This window comes from Phyllostomus discolor, chromosome 3 (genome assembly GCF_004126475.2).
Source record: "Phyllostomus discolor isolate MPI-MPIP mPhyDis1 chromosome 3, mPhyDis1.pri.v3, whole genome shotgun sequence".
Taxonomy (NCBI): Eukaryota; Metazoa; Chordata; class Mammalia; order Chiroptera; family Phyllostomidae; genus Phyllostomus; species Phyllostomus discolor.
In genome coordinates, this window is record NC_040905.2 from 47577900 (window position 1) to 47602790 (window position 24891).

The 24891-nt window shown below is 45.4% G+C and overlaps 1 protein-coding gene across 6 annotated transcripts in view; it reads left to right on the forward strand.

The window, feature by feature from the left end:
• The window catches only part of PDE8B (phosphodiesterase 8B), a 222423-nt gene that overhangs the window by 183629 nt on the left and 13903 nt on the right, over positions 1 to 24891 (forward strand). For all 6 annotated transcript variants that reach the window (XM_036020447.1, XM_036020446.1, XM_028527169.2 and 3 more), the window contains 7 exons: positions 13090 to 13132; positions 16669 to 16746; positions 18910 to 18986; positions 20323 to 20487; positions 22494 to 22539; positions 22964 to 23099; positions 24018 to 24216. In XM_036020447.1, coding sequence (XP_035876340.1) covers positions 13090 to 13132; positions 16669 to 16746; positions 18910 to 18986; positions 20323 to 20487; positions 22494 to 22539; positions 22964 to 23099; positions 24018 to 24216 — 744 coding nt within the window. The remainder of the gene's footprint in view (positions 1 to 13089; positions 13133 to 16668; positions 16747 to 18909; positions 18987 to 20322; positions 20488 to 22493; positions 22540 to 22963; positions 23100 to 24017; positions 24217 to 24891) is intronic.

A 24891-nucleotide genomic window follows, 5' to 3' on the forward strand; every position in this document is an offset into this window, starting at 1 on the left:
CTTGCACACCCCCAACCAGGGACCTGGCCTGCAACCCAGGCATGTGCCCTGGCTAGAGACTGAACTGGCGACTTTTGGGCTTGCAGGACGACGCTCAACCCACTGAGCCACACCAGTCAGGGCCATGGCATCCAAATGTAATGGACATTGGGCTTGTTCCCACATTTAGCTATTACAGCTACAGTTGCTTGGAACGCTCATGTAAAAGTCCTTTAATGGACATATACTTTCACTTCTCTTGGGTAAATACCTGCATCATTTAGTAAGTATGTTAACTTTTAAAGAAATTCCCACACTGTTTTACAGTTTCTTTTAACCACTTCACCTTCCCACTAGTAATATAAGAGTTTGACATGTACACATCTTTACCATCACCTGGCATGGCCAGTTTTTAAATTTTAGACACTCTCCTAATTATACAGTAGTATTTCTTTGTGGCCTTTTTTTTCTAAGATTTTATTTATTTATTTTTAGAGATGGAAGGGAGGGAGAAAGAGAGAGAGAGAGAAACATCAATGTGTGGTTGCTGGGGGCCGTGGCCTGCAACCCAGGCATGTGCCCTAACTGGGAATCGAATCTGCAATGCTTTGGTTTGCAGCCCATGCTCAATCCACTGAGCTACGCCAGCCAGGGCCTCTTTGTGGTCTTAATTTTTATTTTTTCAATGTCTAACATCTTTTCACATACTTACTTGCTATATGTGTATCTTCTTTGGTGAACCGTATGTTCAAATAGTTCACTCAGTTTTAAATTGGTTTGTATACTTCCTTAATGTTGAATTTTGACAGTTCCTTATATATTTTGGAGAAAAGTCTTTTATCAGATATGTGCAAATATTTTCTCCCAGTCTGTGGAGAAATTTTTCTAAGAAGTCTTTGGTAATCCAAGATCACAAAAATTTGCTCTTATGTTGCCTTTTAGATGATATACAGTGTTATCTCTTATATTTGGGCCCATCATTCATTCTGAGTTAGTTTGTGTGTATGGAGTGAGGTGTGGACTAAAGTATTTTTTTTTTTGAAGGGAGGAGGATTTAGTTAGCCAGTTGTTCCAGCTTCTAATGAGAAGACTATCTTTCCTCCGCTAAATTGGCTTTGCACCTTTGTCAAAAATCAATTGGCCATATACATGTGGTTCTCTTGATGGTCTCAGTATTCTGTTTCTTTGATCTACTTATGTATTGCAATGCTGTTATAATTACTATAGCTTTATAAGTCTTGAAATTAGGTGCTGTAAATCCTCAAACTTTGTTCTTTTTTAAAAGTTGTTTTGGCTACTTTAGTTCTTTATTTTTTCTATGAATTTTAGAATCAACTTGCCCATTTTTCTGTTATTGGTTTCTAATTTAACCCCATGTGGTCAGAGAACATACCTTATGTTACTTGAATTGATTTAAATTTATTGAGACTTATTTTATGGCCAGATTAAGGGCTTAGTCAACATTTTAAGTTCATTTGAAAAGAATGTATATGTATTTTGTTGTTGTTGGGGAGTATTCTATAAATGCCAGTTAAGTCATGAAGGCTGATCACGATCTTCATATTGTCTGTGTATTTACAACTTTTTTCTAGTGTTTTAAGTGCTGGCAGAGCAGTGCTAGGACCCTCAGTTGTGATCTTAGACTTGTCTGTTTCTCCCTTTCACTCTATCAATTTTTGTTTCATGTGTTTTGAAGCTCTGCTGTTAAGTAATATACATGTATGATTATTATGATGAATTGACCTTTTTATCATTATGAAAAGCTCTCTTTGTATCTGGTGACACTCTTTGTTATAATCTATTTTATTTAATATTAATACAGCTACTCTAGCCTTCTTATGTTCATTCATTGCATGATGTATGTTTTCCTGTCCTTTTATTTTCAATCCATATATCTATTTAAGGTACATTTCATATAGACAGCACATAGGTGGGTTTTGATTTATTTTCCCAGTTCTGACAATCACTGTGCCTTAACTTGAATGTCTGGAGTCCACATTCAGGAGCCCTACTCATGCCTCTCAGTCTCCTCTGAGAAGCCTAGTCCTCCAGCCCAGACTGACCCCTTCCCGCTGAAGCCAGGGCATTTGAGGGGCTGCCGATGGCACATCACCTATGACTGTGTTTCGCAGGCTTCAGTCACTCCGGGGCTTTGATGGTTTCCATGTTCAGGCACCACCTGACCTATTCATATTTAATACTTTTCTTCAGAAGTAGTCACTTTGAAAACTTTGTATCACCATAGTAATCACCACCGTAAAATGGAATACCACAATCACTAGCCATAAAGGAAGGAAACAATAATATAGATATAACAGAAAAAAAAACACAATTTTATTAAATTCTAGATGGCCACTGCTGTTGGCTGAAAGCTCTGAGACTGAGCCCCCTCTTCTTGGAAAGAGAGGGGTGTTAAAGACACACCAATGCCAGCCTGAGGGTTTCTATTTGATGTACTCAGTAGGCTTGGAAAGACCCTGAGGTGCAAGTGACTTGAATACCTGATTCAAGGTTATTTAGACGTGATGGGGTTCCTTCAGGGTGGTATGGCATAGACTGATTCAAGGTTAGTGTCAAGTTTTGGAATACCCTGAGCTTACCTGTTAACCCCTGGGCACCACCTTCCCCCATTCAGAAACACTGTGTTTGGCACTTTTGAACCAGCTTCCCAAGAGAGCATCCCTTTGGTTCTCTGCCACTTCCCCGTGCCTAGAACATTGCTTCACACATAGTGTGCTCTCACCAAACACTGCATGAACACGTTCGTTGTGACAGTACTTGTCTTTTGTCCCCTAGTAGACAGTAGATCCCTTCAAAGCAGGGACTAGCTCCTAACCATCTTTATCTCACAGGCCCAATAAATATTTTCTGAGTTGAATTAGAAGATGCGGGATCATTTAGAATGCCCTTTTTCTCTGGGAGGTGGGGGGATGCTAGTTCACAAAATGTAAACAGATTCTAATGAACTGCATTTTCAGAACCCTGGGGCACACAGTGATTAAGCTGTTTTACTCCCCTGTCTTCTCATCATTGCTTATTTTTCTTCTGTGCTTTCTCTGCCTCTGCATATGTTTTGAGAGGGCCCGATTTATTCAGGGAAAGTCCTGCTGATTGTTTCTGTCCTCTGCTAATCGCTGTGCAGATGAAGCCCTGGTGCCACTAAGTAGTTCAGTGACTCTGTTGAGTGCCAGGGTAACAGGAGAACATTAAGTCTTTGCAGTTCCCTCGTTCTCACCGTGAAGTCTGGCAGGCTCGTGCAGTTCCGTGGGCCAGTGTTTGGCCACGAGAAGTCTTGGCAAGAACAAGAAACTTGAAGCAAGATGGAATTTTGTTCTGAAGCTGTTTACATTCAATATGTTTCTCTTTGTCACAGAGCAGTGAGGGGACACAAGCAAAAGGAATGCCAGCATAGAAGTGAGAAACACAAATGTGTTGCTTACATGTGAAGCCCTCAAAGGGGTCACACTGAATTGAGATGTGTGCCCCAAAGATTTCTGAAAACTAAAATCAGTCCCGATATAACAAGCAGCCCAAACATCACTGAATCCGGGTTCTTAACAAACAGGAACATCTGTGAAAGAGAAAACAAAGGGGACCAGCATGATTTGGGCACCCACAGTGGGCCAGGCCAGTGGTTCTCAAAGGCAGACCATGGGATCGGCAGCCCCAGGCTTACTGGAAACTGGTTAGAAACACAACCCTCAGCCGTGACCCAGACCTACGGAAACTGAACTGACGGGGGCAGTGTCCCACAGTGTGGGCTCACAGATCTCCAGGTGATTTCAGTAGAAAGCCCAGGTTGGAAGCCACTGGATTAGGCGTGTTGCATACATTGTTCTAGTTGATCCTCTTGGATCCAAAAAAGTAGGTGTTGGTCCCCATTGACCCAAAAGGTAACTGAGACTCCGTGAAGCTCGTAAGTTCCCCAGGTTTACACAACTAGAAATGGAGATAGCAAAAGATGTTTTGGCCATGTATGATTTCCCACTTGAATCAGTGTTTCTCTAACTGTAAGACATAATCAAATTACCTGGAGATTAAACGTTAAGATTCTGATTTAGTGAGTCTGGAGTGAGCCTAAGAGTCAGTGGTTTTGACTAGCAGGGGCTGCCGGTGCTGCTGGTGGGCAGAGCACTCTGGGTAGCGAGGCCTCACCTACCGCAGCGTGGATGCCGGGCCTGTGGCCTCCCTGGGAACTGAGAGAGCTCCAACTCCTAGGTACCCCCAGACCTAGTGGGTCAGAAACCCTGAGGGGAAGGGCCCGGCCGCCCGTTTTAACAGGCCCTTCAGGTGATTCTGATTCATGCTGAAGCCCAAGAACCACTCTCATATTTCCATGTTAGAAAACTCAGTATTTGCCAGGTGTGAAGCCAAGTGGTGCTTACACTGTGGGTATTTGAAAGTCACTAAAAGAGAAACTGGACAAAGAAAACAAGCGAACATTTAAGCCTGAATGGTAGTTAGCAGTGTTTTCCCACGAGGACAGGGTACAGAAATGGCTGTCACTGGGCCACATATGAGAGCACGGCTCTGCAAGGGCTCTTACGGGCACGGGTCAAGGGAGGCCAGCGGGCACCAGCTCTGAGGTGGGGGGCGTTTTGACCAAGGGACACTGTGGCATGCGAACGTGCTAGCCCTGGCCTTGCACAGAAGGGGGATGCTGAAGTTTTCCCAAGAAAATGTTTAACACTTGAAACCTATATAATTTCATTAACCAATGTCGCCCCAATAATTTCCATTAAAATTTTAAAAAGAATAACAGTGGAAGAGACATGGCTACAATTCTGGCATACAGCAAAGTATATTTTAAAAATTAGGATTTTTCTTTTTAATCTTATGTGATCCCCAAAATCCATATGGCTATTTTCATTTATATTAACCAATGCACATTGCTTTGATATAAGCAACCTTCTATATTGTCATGAAGACAAAGGGCAGAGACGATGGTGTGTAATGGAGGTGAAGCGACCTGACTCCGCGTCAGGATCAGCTGGGCTCCCTCTGTCCTGGTGCTAACCCAGAGTCCATTCATGGAAACAAGGGCACCAGTGTGTCTGTGGCCCTAGGGGCCACGTAAAGGAGATCACTGAGGACAGGGACCCAGAACCTCGTATGAGGTGTTTTGTTCCCGTGTTTGGGAAGCACGAGTGTTTGTTTCCTGTTTGGGTGGGAATTTAGAGAAGGGTATCTTCAGGTGGCTTTTGGTAATAGAGCAGACAGAAAAGATCTTTGATTCATGCATCAGATACTTTTGCCGTCTGAGGAAATATTCATCAAAGTGTTTTCAGTGAAGAAAGATGATCAAAGAAATTCTGCATCATGCCACTCACACTGTCATTTCCATTGCATACAAACGAAGAGAGGGTCTCAGAGGACTCCGTTTCCATGGTTATCTCTCCCATCCAGCGTTCAAACACCACTGCATCCCTAAAGTCGTGGCACATGCAGGAAAGCATTCAGTTTTGTCGTGAAGTTCTTGCTCAAGGATGTTCAAGCTTAAGAAAAAAGATTGCTTAATGAATCCATTTTGTAAGCTGCACTGATTATTTAAGAGAATAGTAGTTTTTAAAAATATATTTTTGTTAGATTTTTAAAATTTATTTTTAGAGAGGGGGAAAGGGAGGAAGAAGAGAGGAAGAGAAACATCGATGTGCGGTTGCCTTTTACACGCTCTAAACTGGGTGTGGGGGGGACCTGGCCTGCAACCCAGGCCTGTACCCTGACTGGGAATAGAACCAGCGACTCTTTGGTTCATAGGCCAGTACTCAATCCACTGAGCCATACCAGCCAGGGCTACTTTTCTTCATCTTAGTCAAATTTTTATCCGTTTTCATAATATTGGGGGTGGGCGGGACAGGGCTGGGGAAGGGAGACACATAAACAACCAAACAACATAAAGCCTGAGTTTGAAACTTTTATTAGAATCTTCTTCCATCACAGCTAGCACTCTCGTATATAATCAAGAAATAGTTCAAAGTCACTTCTCATTTCATTACAAATGTGTATATGAATATGAACAACGTTTTTGTGTTTTAAACAATACCTACTATTTTTACTGCTCTGTTGAACACAGTGAGAACTATAGCGAAGGGTCTCTCAGGGGCGCAGGCCCTCACTGCCGGCCGTCACACCGCCTCGTCTGCCGGCCGCGGGTTTGGCACTGTCAGAGCACGTGGACGTATTTTTTTAGTCAATACTGTGTTTGCTTTTTAAAAAAACACATTTCATGGAAAATTCTCTTATTGGTATGCTGCCATGAAACATTTTGTAAGTTAATATCTTTAGGGACATCAATACTAAGTGTGTTTGTCAATAGAGACCAATACAATGGCCAGATCATTAATAACAGCACATTCACCACAAGCTATAAGGTAAAGAAGCCGATTAATCTCAGTCTCTTATACACTCACATTAAGAGCTTTTGTGTGCCAGGTACTGTTAGCTCTCAGTACACAAAGGTAACTAAATGAGACACAATTCCTGCTTAAATAGAACCTACAGTTTGGAAGGAGAACAGACAAACAGTACGAAGTTGTGAATAGTAAGAAAGGCAATAAAGGAAAAGCTCATTGAGAACCTGTGACAGAGAGATTGGCCTCACGAGGGACTGCAGTGAGGAGGAGCTGGGAAGGCTTCCCTGTGGAAATCACCTCTCAGCTAAGATCTGAAGAACAAATAGGCCAAGGGAAGAGGATGGGTTGGGAGCCTTCCTGGGTAAAGGAGTCACATGGGCAAAGGCCCTGAGGTAGGGAAATCAGGAGGCGGCCAGTGTGGCCGGCAGGCAGAGAGCCCAGGGTCAGCGGCACAGCTGGAGAGCCGGCCATAGAAGGGAGCTGTTACAGGATGTGAGGGTGGACTTGGACAGACGTGGGGATGAGAGAAAAGCAAGCATCAAGCCTGTCTCCCAGGTTCCCACAGCGGGATATCTGGTGATTTGAATTGCAACTGGTACCTCTTATGACTTTGCCATTTGGTTATGACAAAAGCAGACTCAGACATTCCTGCCAACTGCTATTCACATGCCCAGGCTGGTTCTGAGATGCATGTGAGAGGAGTATCCAGTACTTATTTACCTGCTTGCTTATTATTGTAGTGGTCCTGGCCTTGGCTCGTTTTAATCGCTAAAAGTCTCAGGAGTTTTCATTTTAAAAAGTTGATTTTAACATACATTAAGAAGGATATTTTCATAGAGTTATTTTTTTTTGGGGGGGGGAGGTTTCTCCCATTGGCGAGGTCAAGGTTTAGGTTCATAATTTATAAAATTAATCAACAAAATTATTAAAAATCAATGTATTAACTGGTTATGTAGGCAAATCTTATACTTCTAAGACTGTTGGCTGCTGTCTGCAGTTGTGGTTCAAGGAGGGTCATCGTCCTCATGCCCAGGCCTGGGGCCCGTGTCCATGGCGAGTCGCTCACCTCACTCAGCTCCGGCTGCTCTCGGTTTCTTCCGCTCGGTTAGTTTCCAGACTTTGAGATCATATTTCAGACTTCCAATTTTTTTAATAAGTTTTTTTTTTAAGATTTTATTTATTTATTTTTAGAGAGGGAAGGGAGGGAGATAGGAAGGGAGAGAGAGAAACATCAATGTGCGGTTGCTGGGGGTCATGGCCTGCAACCCAGGCATGTACCCTGACTGGGAATTGAACCTGCAACACTTTGGTTTGCAGCCCATGCTCAATCCACTGAGCTATGCCAGCCAGAGCTAGACTTCCAATTCTTAAGCATCAATTTATAGTCTATGTTAATGGAGTATATATTTAGAATATATAGAGAATGTATATTTATATTTATATGTTGACCATGTAATTTTCCCAATGTTTTTAATAAAAATTTTCACATATATAGAAGTTAGAAGTGTAGGTAAATATGTATGCACCTACTACCTAGGTTCTATAAGTAATATTTTACTCTATCATGTCTGTCTGTCTATCCCTCAGTTCACCCATCAGTCCATCTTGTTCTTTGGTACATTTCAAACTAAGTCACAAACATCAGGACATTTTATTCTATGGTACTTTAATATGTGTACAATTGACTAGAGTTTAATTTTTTTGTTGCTTTTTTCCTTTTTTGGATAAAAGTTATGTACGGTAAAATGCACAAATCTTAAGTATAGCATTCCTTGAGTTTTGACAAATGCATATACCCTGAAACTCAGACTGCTTGAAGATACCAAGCCTCAGCATCCCCAAAGTTCCCAGTCCTCCCTGTCTCCACTCCTATCTCCACCACCACAACACACAGGTAACGCCGTTCTGAGTTATTTAACCACATGTCAGTGTTGTCTGTTCGGAGCTGCATAGTGTCTACTCTTTTGTGTTTGGCTTCACTCATCATAATTTTTTTTTGGGGGGGGTTCAATTTTATTTTGGTTTCAAGTGTACACATACTTTACAAAGGGTTCTCAATATTTCCAGTACCCAGCGGACACCATACGTAGTTATCGCAGTATCAGTGACTCTCTTCCCTATGCTTCCCACATCCCGTGACTGTTCTGTAACTGCCCACCTGTACTTCTCACTCCCTTCGCCATCTCTTTTGCCCAGTGCCCCAGCCCCCCTTCCCCACTGGCAGCCAGCTGCTCGCTCTGTGTTTGTGAGTCTGTTACAGTTTTGCTTGTTCATTATTTTATTCATCATCATGTTTTGAGAGCCATCCCTGTTGTAGTTGTCAGTAGTTTTTCTTTTTTTATTGATGAGCAGTATCCCACTGCATCAGTCTACTCACGTATTTCTCTTGTTGACGGACATCTGGGCTGTACGGTTTGGGGCTCTTGTGAACGTTCGTTAGACCAGTGTTTAGTGAACACGCACATCTGTTCGTCTTGGGCAAAGGCTCAGAAGAGGGACTGAATGCTGAGGGTTGGGTCATAGGCCAGGTCTGTGTTCCATTTTATAGGAAACCACAAGACCCCTTTTCATAACGGTTGTACAATTTCATACTCGCTTCAGTTGTTCCACACCTTTGACAAGATTTCTCCTCAGTTTCAGACATTCTAGTGGATGTGTAGAGAAAGTATACATTTTCCATGATTATTCTCTACGAGGGAAACAACCAAATGACCCTGAAGTCACACACACACACACACACACACACACACACACACAGAGTTTGTAGTGCTTTTTGGAGCCAAGCCTGATCAAGCACACAAAGCGTGCAGCACAAGGACAGCAACGTTTGTGGGAAGCAATAGTATTGTAAGTAATTGAAGGCTTAAAGCTATGAATTTGCTTTCCAAAAACAAGCTGTTAGCTTCCAAGGACTTGCTTTGAGCTCCAGTGAGAGCATCCCAGCCCAAGGGTGCCAGTGTTCACATCGCGGAAACTCGGTGCTCTGCTTGTGGTCCCCCTGGGACACATAGTGTATAACTTACTATACACGGCCATGGCCTGCACTTTAAGCTTTTTTCACAAAAGGAAAAGCAACAAAACCACTGCACTCCAGAGAGACTAGTTGGCATGGGAACACTGAATTCCAATTTTTTTGTTTTGCTTTAGAATGCATGTCACAAAACCTATTGATAGCAGAGATTCATACCTTCCCCAAAACTTGAAAGAAAATCATGTTTCAAACAGGTGCCCTGCACTGACCAGGGGATATTGTCCTCACATCCCCGTATAATGAGCCTTGGCCTGGGACTTCCCTTCTGGGCCTCACTGTAGAGAGTAGTGTGGCAAACAGGAACCGGTTTTGGAGCTAGAGGAAGCCTGGTTTGGAATTGTGCTCTGCTGTACACTAGCTGTGTGGCTTAGGCAAGTCCCTTAACCTCTCAAAACCTGTTTCCCTCTCTGTCAGAGGAAGGATCACCCTTCCTCCCTTGGGAGGGTGTTGGAATGACTAGGTTGCACATCTAGAGCTGCTAGCACAGGGCACTCATCCGAGAGATGGCTGCTGTTGTCACAGGGAGAGCTGGTCCCTTTCTCCTCCTGCCCCCACAGTCTTCAGACCCATGAGCCTCCCCTAGGCTGCCCACTTGAGAAGGCCCAACTACACAGCCCCTCATTTCCTACGTATGTCCCTAGTGAGCTTGAAAGAGAATTATGAGAAAATAATATTAGTGGAATTGTTAACACTGAATGGCACCAGATGTTAGACCTCGGTCCTTGACTTTTGGCTAAGAAAGAATTCAGATTCAAGACTCAAATATAAGCAACAGTTTGTTCAGAAAGTTATAGAGGTAGTAGAAGTGAGCCAGCTGGGCTGCATGGGCTCAGGAAACAAGTTACAGAAGCAAAATAAGGACCCTTGAGCTTAGGAAAAAGAAAGCAAAGGTATGAGCCTTGAGGGAAGTAAGGGGGAAGGAAAGAGCAAGGAGAGAGAGAGAGAGAGAGAGAGAGAATATGCTGGGCCCTTCGTCTTAAGGTATTTTATCTGTTTCCTAAAGGCAGGGATTTTAGGGGATGTTTCAGGAGAGGATCTCAAAGGAATATTCCTCAGCTTTCCAGGTGTGTCCTTTCAGGGTTATGTCTCCACTGACTGGTCGGTGCCAGGGCAGGGGGTCCTACTGTCAGCTGTGGCATCTCTCTGTGTGATTTTGCTGCTTTCTGGGCCTGGAGCTGCAACACAACTGAGGCCTGGATGTTGTCTCTAGTTTGACCAAACCTCTGTCTCTGTGGTCAACAGACCTGAGGCTTTGTTCCCAAGATGATCTGATGCGAGTCAGAACCTTTGTTCTGTCCTGAATGCTTAAGGGAGTGGGCATGCAAGGGAGTCAAATGAGGCTGTTCTCCAGCCTCCTTGTCTCTCCTCTAAGGGGTCTACCACATGACTAGTGACACGCCAGGGGAGGAAAGGTCAGGGGAGGGCCCAAACCACATGACAGCGATATGCTAAGGGATAAAAGGTCACCCTGGGGGCGAGGCCCCATCCTACAATACTTGTGTCCCCAGTTCTGCCTGCTGCTAGGCACCCAGGGCTTTCCACCCTCGTGACCTCCTGTCCCTGGCCTGTCGTTCCGAGTCTGCTCGTGTCTGTCTAACTGCCTGCTATGTCAGACCCCGCACACCAAGAATCATATATCAGAATCATTCATACCAAGTTATAAATGGCTGGTGGATTTAGACCTCAAAGGAAAAAAAAGTAATTCTAAAGTCATTTTTTCATCCAAGTGAATCTTTAGCTGTACAAGGCGTTCAGAAGAGGCACACAGATAGCCCGAGTCGGGAAGCTCGGTAACCACCCAGCGCTGTGGGGTGTGAGGGGCAGGCACTCAGGGGCTGCTCTTGCCAAGGAGATCATGAAGTGAGTTGCGGAACAGTGTCCGAGCAGTGTCCTCTGCGGGTAGCAGAGGCCAAGACAGCCTGCACACCTCTGCTAGTGAAAAGCAGGCGATGGTCATTTCGGTTGGTTGGTCAAATATTTCTAGTCCCTGTGCTGTCTGTAGGAGACAGTCTGTCAGAGGAAAGTGAGCCAATTTGGGGGTGGCAGGGTTGAAGTGGGTGCTGTGTGTTCAGCTCAGAAAATGCAAAATGTGGCATTCTCAGTGGAGAAAGACCAGAGCCTCCTCAGTGGATGGACTGGTACCTCTCCTCTCCCTCCACCCTGTTCCCTCTACTCGCCTCCCCAGCCTTCCTGAGATGGGGACAGGGAGTCAGAGTTCATTTTCATCCCAAAGACAGGGTTTGGCTGTGCATCTACTGGACCTTGGGCTTCCTCTGGCTCCCTCTGGACAGCACACAAGCCCAAGTTGACCTTCCAGGAGCTCCACGGTTCAATCATGGGCCCGTGGGAGCCCATGAACTACGTGGAAAGGTTTCTTTGTGTGGATCTGGGGAGCCATGGGGCTCTGTTCCTAAAGGAGAGATGCACCATGATTCAGAGAGTAAAGCTACACATTTAAAGATCACTTGCTTTTGTACTAAAGCTGATAGAGGAACAATTTGCAAGGCAAAAGTTGTAGTCATTTGATGTGGATGAAGAAGTCACACTGCACTCAGTAGCCTTGTAGCAAATGGTCTTTATCTACAAAGGAAAAACAGAGCAGTTGTTCACAGAAGAAATAAAAAGATCCCATAATTATGGGATAAATGAGTCACAGCCCTTAGTCAAATTAAGACCAAGATCTCACACAGGCTGGCCATGTAATTGTTTTGGTAATTACGTGGACTGGGCTGTGCAGAATAATTCATAGAAAACCCCTCTCTTAACACTTCAATTTTACAGGATTATGTGTCAGTGGTTCAGTCAAGCTGGAACGCTTGACCTGTATCTGATACGTAGGGGATTTCTGGCTCCACGGTTGTGTTGCTAAACCATCCTGGTCGTCCTTCGTGGCTGGTCCTACACACCCCCCTGTCTTGTTCTTCGAGTTAACGTGTCCCATTCACTGGGTGGCTGCGGGTGTTTGATGGGCTGAGCTGCTAGAAGTAGATGGATTTCGCAGGAGGGCAGCACGATCATAGCGTGACAGAGCTGCATGTGCCCCAGGGGCAGAGTCTCAGTCCGTCGTAAACACAAGAAATGCAGAACTTCAAAGAAAGCAAATTTATCATTCCCAGTGTTAATTACTTCATGTGTTGAGCATTAGCACAAAGTCACCAGCACAAAAAATTTTGAGAATGAGAAAGAACTAGGTGCTAAATTGCATCTCAAGTTCGGATCTTGTGAAGAAACGTGTAAATTGGCCTGGTCAGTAACAGAGTGTTTGAAGAGCTTTGTGGGAAAACCTTCTAGAAAAGCTAGGCTTAAATTTGTATTACTTTTATATTACAGATATATTTTATAATATGTAATGAAATATAAACAGGTTATATGTTAGCCTTATAAAAATCTTAAACTTTTGTTAGAGCTTTTTTTGTCTTTATGCATTTCTGCAGACTGTCAAAATGAGAACAGCTGACTGAGAATTTAGATGTCCTGCTTAGAAAATGTGTTCTCTGAGCATCTCCTGCTCTCGGGCCCCGCCCTTCTGTAAGGGTGTGGGCTTACCAGAACATTTGTAATAGTGTCAGTTGGTGCACATCTTTCACCTGTTCACATCACCTGTGCAACTTCTCACTCTCTCGAAGTCTTCAGAGCTTTTTAATGAAATTGTTTGGCTGCAAATGTAGCTCATACTATATTTTAAATCTCTTTCTCTTGTTTTACCAAACTTTCAAACAACTTTAGATTCACAAGATTCATCGTGATTCAGGAGACAATTCTCAGACAGGTGAGAACACTTTGGTTTCACTCTCATACACCCTGGTGGCATCTGTGGGTCCATGTCTCTGAGATTCTCCGAGGAAGTCTGGATTGTACACTACCACCCCAGAACTGGGACTGCTGAAATCCGAGGGCTGGTATCAGAAGGTCGGAAAGCCAGAATAAAGGCAGAATCCCTTCACATTTTTTGAATATTCCTACATGGCAGCCTTTTCTGCCTAATGCCACCCCTTCCTGGTTTTCTTTTGCTGGCTAGGGACCATGTAGCCAGAAAACCCTAAGACGGAGAGTGGCCTGGCAGTCCAGGGGAGGCACGTTGTTCGATCACGGTCAACCTTCCCTTTCTTGGCAGCAGCCAGTGACTGTTCGGTTAGAAAACGTGGGTGGACCCTGGCCTGGGAGTCAGGAGCACTACCGAGTCACCATTTCTGCTGCCCGCTCCCTCACCTCATTCCTTGGGCAAGACTCTTGCCCGTCTGACCCTTGGTTTCCTCAGCCATAAAATGATGACTTCTACATTTGAAAGGTCTGGAATTCTATGATCATTACAGGGAAAAAAATCAGTCTACTACCAAAGATAAAATTCTTGTTCCTGCACACACACAACACATTGTCCGCACCCCTTCCACCCCCATTAGTGGCCTTCCAGCCACTAATGCGTAAGTCGGATCCTGGGCTATTATTTAGTCCTTTTCCTTGATTCCAGGATGGACCACACTTTAGCCTACTCAGAAAGACTTCATTTGCTCTTTTGGATCTTCATTTGTAAAACTAACAATTTTACAACAAGATGGCATTAACAGTGCCCATCTTGCTGTTATGAGGATTCAAAGAGAAAATGTACATCATATCTAGCAGTACCGAGTATTTAGCCATTTAGCTTTCTCCTCCCCTCCCCACCTGTCTCCTCTCTCTCAGTGGTTTTGGTTTATTTCTTTTAACATTTACAGCAAGACTATTATTTTAACTCACTTAAGGCCTTCTGGGTGCCAAGACCTGTTACAAGCATTTTTATATCCTTTAAAGTGCCCAGGATTGCCTTGCACATAATAGACGCTCAATAAATACTCACAAAACATTGATCACTTGAAGCCATCCCATCTTGGACAGCACAGGTTCTACTGTTCATTAGCTCTTTGACCTTGAGCTACCTGAGTAATCTCTCCAAGTTTAAACTTCCTCATCGGTAAAACTGGGACTGTACTAAGTAGCTTTTGGAACTGTTGCGGTGATCATATACACCATCCCTGTGAAGTGGGTGTTAAAGCAGCGTGTCTGCTTCACAGCAGCACTCGGCACATGGTAGCTGCTTTTCAGTTGGTGACGCTGTGTCTGTTCTGCCATTGAGCATAGCTATTTAAAACACCTTTATCCTTCTTTTTCCTGGTTTTTAAATTCATTCCACAAGCATCTGTTAAGGGAATGAATAATGGATTCTTTGATTTAAATGGCCTTTATTGAAGAATAATTCTTGAAACTTTAAATCATTTCTATTGCTATAATTTCTCTTAATTTTAATGGAGATAAAATCAGGAGGAATAATCAGTATCCATCTTTGCATGATTTCTAGTGAATAAGTCAGAATTCAGTAAGATGACCTGGGCCACCAGCTGTGAAACTAATCTCCCTACTTTTGTTTTATTGAGAAACATTTTGAGGAATTCCTATGTTCTTTAATCCTGAATTTAACCTTGAGTCTTCAATAAATTCAACTTAATTATTTTCTGGTAAACAGATGTTAGGAATGTACCTGATTATTAAGTCCCTGAATAGTCTAAAAACAGGTGACTGCTGTTAGTTTCTGAGGGTTTGAAAGCTGGTCCCAACAATGTGATTTAAAGGGTTTGAAAGCTGGTCCCAACAATGTGATTTAAAGTGCCACTACCTGTAGTTTTTTAATAAAGAAATACTGAAATTCATATCCAAGGCTAGAAAAATTATTAAGACTGAGTCTGGAAGACAAGATCAGGCAAAAGGATAGCAAACACTTAAGTTAGATCATTTAAGGCATGCCTCTATGGCTCTAGTGTTCAGATTAATTTTATGAGAGTTCTGCCTTTAAATATATGAATTTCTGCCATATACTTTACAGTAATAGCATACTGTAAAAATGCATGTATAATTCATGTTTAGTTACTGATTTAACCTTTTTAATTGAATCAGATTTTTTAGGACACTAAATGGTTTAAAAAAGGTGATCTAGAAATGTGTCTAAAACATATCCTGAAGTGAGAACAGCAAGTAGAGGAACATTATAACAATATCCCATGTGTGCCTAAAAAGAAGGTCTATATGCAAATGAGCAGCTCAATAATAATAGCCAACAAGAGCCACATGCTTAGCAGGCACTGTTCTAAGTGCTGTCCACGGAGTAACTTGTTTCCATCCCACAACAGCATGTGGATGAGCTGCGCCAGCTTTCCTCCCTGGGCAGGTGTGGTTACTGAGACACCGGAAGTAACATTGCCCAGGTTACGCAGCTACTAGATGGAGAGTGGAGACTTGAATTTGGGCCGGTGGCTCTGGAGTTGATCCTGTTTACTACACTCTCTTCTACCTTTTTGGGTGTCACTAGACAAGAACTTCTCTTTCTCTCTTGAAATACCATTTACTGGTGTCTGAGAAACGCACTCTCCTGCTGGAACCTGCATGTCTGCCTCCCGTCTTAGCACAGGAAGGAGCAACTGTTCCAGCTAAGTTCCTCTCCCTGCTCATGTGTGGCTCCCACAAGAAGCAAAGACCCTGAAAGTGTATGTGTCTTGAGCCAGCTCTGCAGCCCGGGCATTTCTGTCCCTTGGTCTTCACTGGTGGCATGCACCATGTGCGGCTTAGATCTTGCCTAATGTGCCAGCACATTCTGAGTGTTAAATGTAAAGCCTGAGAAGACTTACATAGAATTTGAAGTGCTTTTGCCCCTCAGAAAATGGAGGGGGTGGGGGGGAATGAGAGTTTAGTTGTTGGAAATTGTTCGCGTATAAAACTGCTTTTTCTTCTCTTCCTTCCTGGGGTGGGCAGTCTGCATCGCTTGATGAAATCACACCCTCAGGAGAGCCTGCAAGACCATGCAGAGGTCTGACTTTGCGGAGAGGTCTAAAACTGGTCCAAATTAGTTCCTCAAGTAAATTCAGCCCTCTGTGGATTTCACTAGTACTTTATTTCCTCAAATATCATTAGAGCCTCCTCCATTCAGTTAAATGTATTTGTACTTCAGGTCAAAATGAACCCCTCAAAATTTCCCCTAAGTTTTCATGTTTATTTTTGAAAAGTTTATTAATGGAACTAAATAAGCCTTGGCCACGAGCCCCAACCCCACGATGCAGCAGGTGCCACAGGAGAAGGGCACCCCTGTACAACCGAGGTGACTGGGAGTCTGTGCGTGGTGATCAGCTGAAGAGAAAGTAGTTTCCTGTTTCATAGAAATATTTTATAGTGTGTGCGCAGTATCCTTGTTTTCTTTGGAGGAAGAGGGGAAGAATGTGTCCAAACTTCACCTGTGAACACGCTGATAACTAACCACTTCCCATTACTCATCTGAACTCCTAGAGTCCCATTCACTCAGATACAAGAACAGGAGGAGAGAGTCCATCGATGTGAAGTCGATATCATCTCGAGGCAGTGATGGTAAGAAGTTTTTCAGACTTTCTTGACTTTTCAAAGTGTAGAAAATGACATAAGAATATATTAAAGAATTTGCCAGCATATAAATCAAACCCCAAAGAATAGGATTTCAACTGAACTAGCCTTTACCCTCAGAGGCAGTAGACTTTTTAGGCCTTTCCATTCTTTTACTTATTTGTTTACTTTTTAGTCTTCGTCTTCTCCTTGAAATGACTTGAGGCTTGCTCCTGGGCGCCCTGAAGTGCTCTGGGCCACAGCCACCAGAGCAGCTCAGTTCCAGTGGCTCGGTCACTGTTGGGTGCTGGCAGCAGGGAGGGGGCCAGAATCGTGGCTTCTCAACTCCTTCACAAGCCCAGTTGCCAGTGTTCCTGTCACACGCCCTTACTTTCCCTTAATAAAATGTCGCAGGTAAATGGTGAGACAGGACGGAGCAAAACATGTTCTGAGTTCAGCCAGGCCTAACGCATCCACTGGATTTGCAGGGAGAGGGGAAAGTCAAAGACGATTCTGAAATGTCATCCCTCCGTGCCCAGAAGCTATAGGCACTGTGCACAGAAAGAGGAACGTCTCCACGTGTGGCTGGGTGGGGGCCGAGGAGATGATAAACTTCGTTTTTGTGGAGACGCCAAGGAAGCTAAAACTCGAGGCAGGCACTTGGGCCAGAGAAGTGGGCTGGGGAGTCCTGGGGGTCACAGATGAGCAGAGGAACATCTCGGGGTTGGGGGGAGTAGGTAATGAAACATAGGGTCTAAGTCCAAGGCCTGAAAGTACCCCCTCAGTGAGAGGGTGGCAGGAGAACGGGGGCCAATGAGGAGGACTGGGGAGTGGGGGTGAGCCTTGTGGATACAGAGTCACGTGAGCCAAGAGCAAGAGGGCAGCAAAAGAAAGGAGAGGGCTAGCAGTGTCAGACGCTACAGAGATCAGAGAGCTTCAGAGCTGAGAACAAACTCATGGTGTTCACTCATTCAGTTGGTTTTTATTTGGCAAATGACAAATTCTATGTATGAGGAGGGGATGGTTAGTGGCTGACAGAAAGGAGAGAACTGGGGCGGTAACTGAAGAGCATGAATAGGAAGGGCAAGGGAAGGACTTGCCAGTCCCTCGGGGCACAACGGGCAGCTGAGTGTGAGGGAAGTGGCTGAACTAGCACGAGCCAAAGACTCTGAAGAGAAGATGGACAGCTCACAGAGGGGAGGGATAAACGACAGGGCATGTAAGGGGGGTGGGCTGAAACACCTTCAGGTGGCTGGAGGGTGCAGGTATACAACATGTTAGATGGGGAGGATGACGACTGAGGGGACTGCAACCAGATGAGCTCAGTTTTCATAGCAGAGTTTGTATGGCAATCGTTACCCCCATAGAGCACAGGGAAGTGCAGGGTGAGGAGCACAGGTGTGCAGTGTGGCTGCTCTGGCAGCAGAGGACCACAAGGATGGCTGGGCAGCAGGCGGCTCTGCTGGTGTGGCTAGATTACGTGATCCCCCTTGGACCACACAGGTTCTGTCCCTCCCGCCTGCCTCACAGGGAGGGGGAGGAAGGACTGATGAGAACAGTGCTTTTAAAATAAAGCTTCCACCTTTTGAATTTTGAGTCCCATGTAAGCATTACCTGTTCAAAAAAATAAAATTATTTTTAAATAAAAGTTGCTACAGATTAGAGCTAGAGCCACCATGGGTTCTGGGTGTGAGGAACCTAACGGCTCAGCGATGTGAGTGCCTGGCCCTAATTCATACTGAGCGTGTGTTCATTCTTCTGCCCACCCCCAACCTGGACCGCGCCTCCCCTCCCACACTGCACAGTTATCCGGTTACATGGCCAGTGGCTAAGGGAAAGTGATGGAACTGGCCATGATGGGCTGCAGTGACTTATGGGGAAGTAAGTCCTGCGGGGTGGTTAGGCTGTTGGGAGGGGGTCTTGGGATCCCATTAGCCTTCCCTGAAATTTCCCTGGTGGACATGGGACTCCTTCCTGCCACCAAAGTTCCAGGCCAGAACATGCTTTCCAAACTCTGGCCAGTAGTAGCCATGCGCTTAGCCTGTTAGGATTGATAGATGGATGAATTCACTCCTTTGAGAAGCAGGCCCCCAGTCCGTGACGGGCTCCTTTGCCGCACTTAGCCACACTGAGCCACCAACACCAGGTACACCTTTCTTGACCTCTCTCCAGCACCGAGCCTCCAGAACCGCCGCTATCCATCTATGGCCAGGATCCACTCCATGACCATTGAGGCGCCCATCACGAAGGTGAGTGGCAGCTGCTGCCTCTACTTTACAATCAGGGTCACCCAGCACTGGGCTATGTTTTGAAGATAAAATGATAAATGACATACCATTGACATCAGCGAGTTTACTGTCTAGTAGAGGAAACAGATATTAAACAAAACAATGATATGTAATTATAAATTGCAATAACTTCTATAGAGGAAAACAGGGTTTATGAGGGGAAATTAGATGAGGCCCTATTTGGGGTGTGTGGGAGGGAGGGTGTCTCCGTAGAGGAAGTAACGTTTGACGTAGGACACGAAGCATGCGAAGATAGAGGAGATGGGGGAAGAGTATTCCAGGCAGCAGGCACAGTAAGGGAGGGAGCACTGGGGTGGGGAAGGGGGAGTGGAGCGTTTGAGGGCCCGGAAGAAAGGGTGGCTGGAGCTCGTAGACAGAGGGGAGACAGCCGCATGCAGCTGTGCAGGGCGCAGTTCATTCTGGCCCATTGGCCACAGCAAGGAGTTTATATTTTAGTCTGTGTGTAGTGGAAACCACTGAGGGGCTGAAAGCGGGGAGGGACATGCTCAGTTATGCAGACGGTGGATTGGAGATGACAAGGGTGAATGTGAAGAGGCCAGTTAGGGGGGTTTTCCAGAATTTCAGGCAAGAAATGGTGTTAGCTGTACTAGAATTATAGAAGGGAAGATGGCGAGAAATGAGTAGATCAGGAAGTATTTAGGGTGGAATCAATGTGACTTGGTGATTCATTGTATCGTCAGGGTGGGGAGAGAGCGGAGGGAAAGTGACGTGCAAACCAGGGCCTCTCAGACTTGAGCTTGCGCGTGGATAGAGGTGCCTTTTTTATCATGGTGTGGAAACCAGAGGAAGCAGCAAAGCTTCTTGTCTTCCGTGTTTTGGTTATGTTTGCTTGCTGGCTTTGGGGAGAGGGGAGCGAGACCATGAGTTCGGTTTGGGACATGTATGTAAGATACTCCAACACGTATGTCAGGCGGGCAACTGAATGTACAAATCTGGAGGTCAACAAGAGGTCAGAGCCGGGGTGTGGATTTGAGAGTCTTGTCCAAAGTCACGGAAATGAACGAGCTCGTCCCTGGAAGGCCTGGGGAGTGAGAAAAAGGCACTCCACCCTGGAGGAGGAGGAGTAGGAGGAGGAGGAGGAGGAGGAGAGGGCTAGGGGAGGAGGAGCAGCGGAGGAGCTGAGGAGGTATAATCGGGGAGGCAGGAGAAGGGAGTGCGTGACAGCCCTGGGCACTCTGGTCAACGTGTTATCTTCTGATTTCTTTTGGATTCCAGGTGTATATACACAGGAAGTAGAATCCTATGTTTTCTATTTTTTCTTTCTTTACTTCCTTAGGTTATAAATATAATCAACGCAGCCCAAGAAAACAGCCCTGTCACAGTAGCGGAAGCCTTGGACAGAGTTTTAGAAATTTTACGGACCACAGAATTGTACTCCCCTCAGCTGGGCACCAAAGATGAAGATCCTCACACCAGCGATCTCGTCGGAGGCCTGATGACTGTGAGTGATGAGGAAAAACCAGAAATGCTGGGGACATTAAACATGTGCTAGGCTACACATAACATGTAACATGCACTGTTACCTGGAATTACAGAAATACCTATCATGAGGGTGAACATCAGCATAACCAGAAGCATATGCACCAAAATTTATGGGTGTGGTATTATGCAAGATATTCTTGCATTTATCTCCTGTAAAGCTGCCTGACCACAGCAGTGGGAGACAGCGCCCCCTTCAGAATTCGTGTACGGTACGGAGTTCAGAGGCAAGCTGATCGAGGGCAAATGTGCACGATGGGGCCTTGTTCACTTCATCCCCTTGACCTGGTAGGCACAGTCTTGGATTGAGGTTATGGTTAGGTTTCCTTTGACCTGAGGCTCTTTATATAATTGGAAGGGTTTGTATTTGGACTACAGCACTAGTTCCCAAAATCTTAGCTGTAGAATCCTTTCTTTAAATAAAAGCTTATATAGAAGACCCCTTGAGAATAGGCTAAAAGCAGAGTGGAGGTGCCCTGGCTTGGTGGGGGCCAGGCGGAGGAGCCCCCTGCCCTGCCCCCACCCAGCACTCAGACACCTGCACTTGTAACCACCAACCGTGGCTGGTGTCCAAGGGCTCACCCTGTTCTAGTGTTTTACTGTGATCTGTTTGGCTGTGATCACTATCAGCAAGTGAAGAAAAAGAAGAAAAGTCGAATGATTCATTTGTGTTCCTTATCAGAGGCTGAAGCTGGAAGAATTCTCTGGGAGAAAAACAAAGTCTGAGAGTCATCTATGAGTTTTATTTTAAAGGCTGTTGTCTAGCCCGGCCACCAAATGCTGAGTGGGGACTGGCTTTCTGATCCATTCTCCTTGTTCCTACTGAAGGTGTCTGATGAGCCTATAATCTGAGGGACCTCCTAGTCCCTGCCTGCCCTGGGCCGGCCTTGGTCGCCCCATCCCAGTGCAGCGTGGGCTTCGGTTAGAGAGAGCACAGGCCGGGGTCTTTCAGGAAGGCGGCCACTGCAGAGCTGCAGCAGAAGGGTTCCGGTTTCTGGAACGAGTTACCTGTCCTCCTCCTCCCACCGCCATGCCATCCTGGGGCTCCTCTCCACGTAATGCTGGAAGAGAAGAGAGAATGGCAAAGACAACACAGCGGAGCCCCTGTGAGGTCTGCCTTAGAGGCAGGGCAGTTGTGCCCATTGTTGACTTCTCTCTCGTTCAGCTGTAAAAATTAATAGAGATCCAAGGTGTGGCTTAAGGGGAACACTTTCTAGGGATGGCAAACCATTATAAATTATACAAACCATTAAAAAAAGATCCTAAGAAATTAGGTACTTGGGGATAGAAAATGAAGGGAAGGGAACTGAGATGCAAGAATATCTGGGGGCTAGTTCCAGAGCCTAGTAAATGCCAGAACGTTGGAATTCTGTCCCTTGTGCTGCCCCTCCAAAGATCTCAAATCCAGAAGCTTTTCTTTGAAGTGCTAACAACAATGCTTATGATATAAAACAGAAACAAAGTTGGGAAAAGTTAGATATTAGTCAAAATTTAGTCAAAAGCCTCAAACTTTTTAAGGCTTTACATTAAGGACTTCCCAGGTATGGCCCATGGCATTGTCTCCCTAATAAGTAAAACGAATAACACAGTCCCTATGAGGGTAAGTAGGGTCACTTCAAAATCACACCCATCCAAACCAAAGCAAGTTCACTTCTGTGGTGTCACTAACGTGCCTTCAAAATGCCAGAAAAGAAGGATGGCCTGAGAATAGAGCCAACTCATAGCCCAGTGTGAGCCCTGAATGCGGTCATGCACGCCTCATCCTGAGTTCTCCATCTCCCGGGGCTGGCAGCCACAGAGGGAGACGATCCTGTGTCTTACAGCTGTTCTGGTTTCGTTTCAAGCTGCAACTTGGAGTTCCAGATTGACTGGGTTATTAGGCAATCAAATCTCTTAGGCTAACAAAAGGAATGAGAAAATGTACCCGCATGTAAAACGTGCTTCTAATAGCATCTTTCTTCATTTCAGGATGGCCTGAGAAGGTTGTCCGGAAACGAGTACGTGTTCACTAAGAGTAAGTCGCCATCTGTCCACTTGTTAATACAACCTGTCTCTGGCCTGTGTATCCCAGTGCTGCGATTATTTGGTGTGGGTTGCGGGGTGGGGGGGGCACTCAGTGCTACTTCCTATTCGTCTCACCAGACTTTAAGCATCTCTAATGGTCTACTCTTGAAACCAGGTCTCCTAATGAAATTTACTTCTCTGAACACTGTCAGAATAAGAACTGCAAATCTCTATACATTTAAACAAACAATTATTTTTCTATCTGAGGGCCTTGAAATTAGCAATACTAAGAGAAGCACCCTGAAGTGAAAATCTCCCTACTCGGGAGTTCAGGACTTCCTTCTGCAGGAGCAGCCGTGAGGGTGATGACAGATGCTCCAGGGCCCTCCAGGTCCCACTGTTAACCAGCCTCCCTGCCCCATCTGTTTGCCCAGACGTGCACCAGAGTCACAGTCACCTGGCGATGCCAATAACCATCAACGATGTCCCCCCTTGTATCGCCCAGTTACTGGATAATGAGGAAAGTTGGGAGTTCAACATCTTTGAGTTGGAAGCTGTTACACATAAAAGGTATGTGGCTTCTCTGGCTGCAGGCAGGGAGGACTGGTGGCCAAGCTCAAGACTTGCACTTCGGGAAACTTCGAGGGAGACGTGAGTCCTTGCCACAAGGGACCTCACAGGCTGTGCCTTTCTTGCCATGCTTGGGGAGTGTCGACCGAGCAGACCGTGGCCCCTGCGTGAGCTCCTTTATGGAGAGACAGTATTAGTGGGTAAGACATGGGATTAGCCCGGTGGTGACCCAGGATGAAGAAATACTGAGTCCTGTTCAGATCTGCCCAGGCCATTCCTTTGTGCTAATGTGCCAAGGGTTCTAAGTATTCTCATCCCCAAACTTGTTGACGCCCCACCTTATACAATGAGTTTGAGAGCACCATAGGCTTCTCTTCTGACCTGTCCTGCAGGCAGGGTAAGGGTTAGATAACTCACAAAGTCCTCTTCTTACAGCAAGAGAAGGCTACGTCTTCCAGGGTTGTTAGTCTGTTAGGATGTGAGTGCTTCTCACCTGTGAGTAACATAACTCTACATGATACGACTTGGCCGAGACCACACAAACCATTCCTTTCGTCCTTAGGCTCAGTAACTTCCTCAGAGGACACAAAGGAAGTCAGAGCCTATGTATATGGAAGTGCAGATGGAGAGGAACTACCAGGGGTCGGTCTTGGTTGTTAGAGCCACTGCAGGCAACAACAAAGAGAAACTCTGGAAAGCATTTGGATTGACCACCACGAGGCACCTAGTTTCAAATAAGTGGCTAGTGAGGCGATGTCCTAGCTTCTTCTAACTGGGGGAGATGTTTTATGCCCCTGCGCATATCGAATAAGCATCAGAAGAAAAATACCTCCATTTCACATTCCTCAGTGTCATCAAAGAAAGCAGTTTTTGGACCAGTGAGTATAATGAATCAGGGTTTGTTTTCCTGTTTTCCAGGCCACTGGTTTACCTGGGCTTAAAGGTCTTTTCCCGGTTTGGAGTCTGTGAGTTTTTACACTGTTCTGAAACCACTCTTCGGGCCTGGCTCCAAGTGATCGAGGCCAACTACCACTCCTCCAACGCCTACCATAACTCCACCCACGCCGCTGATGTGCTGCACGCCACTGCCTTCTTCCTCGGGAAGGAACGAGTGAAGGTAGAATTCTGGTATCATGATCTAGTTACTTGCCTAGACTAGAGACCCACGGATTTAATCTTAGTACATATTTTAGGCGAAGAGCTATTTCGCAACCAATTTGACAGGTTTTGTGGTGGTAGTGGTTGCTGTTGGCTACAGCTTGGTTGGTCATTTGCTGCTGTAAGGACATAGCCTTTTCTCCTAGCCCTCCCCGCCCTCTCCCCTCCCTCAAATGCCTAAAATAATGATCTAAGCCACCATAAAGAGTCCTTTACATGCCTGGCGGATCCATGAACGAACACATTCTCCAAATGTTCACAAGGAGCCTTTTGTAAAACTGGGTTAGAGGACAGAATTTAATTATTATAGCAAATGGCTAGTAGGTCTAGAGGTTAAGTTTTAGGACCAGAATTTGGCCATTGGTATATTATAATCCAGATAGCACTGCGCGCTTCAGCATTGTACTGATTTGCATACGTGTGTGTGTGTTGTGTAGGTGTGGATATGTGCATTTGCATATTGACAACTGTTGTGAGATTCTGAAAGAGGTCCTTGTCCCTTTGTCTTACTTCGAAGCCAGTGCTGCCAGGTACAGGTGCTGGTTCACAGGGCAGCCCTCTGCACACCCCATCGGCAGCTGGCGAGAGATCCCATCTCCCCTCCTTGCCAACTGTCATCATCTGCACAATGAAG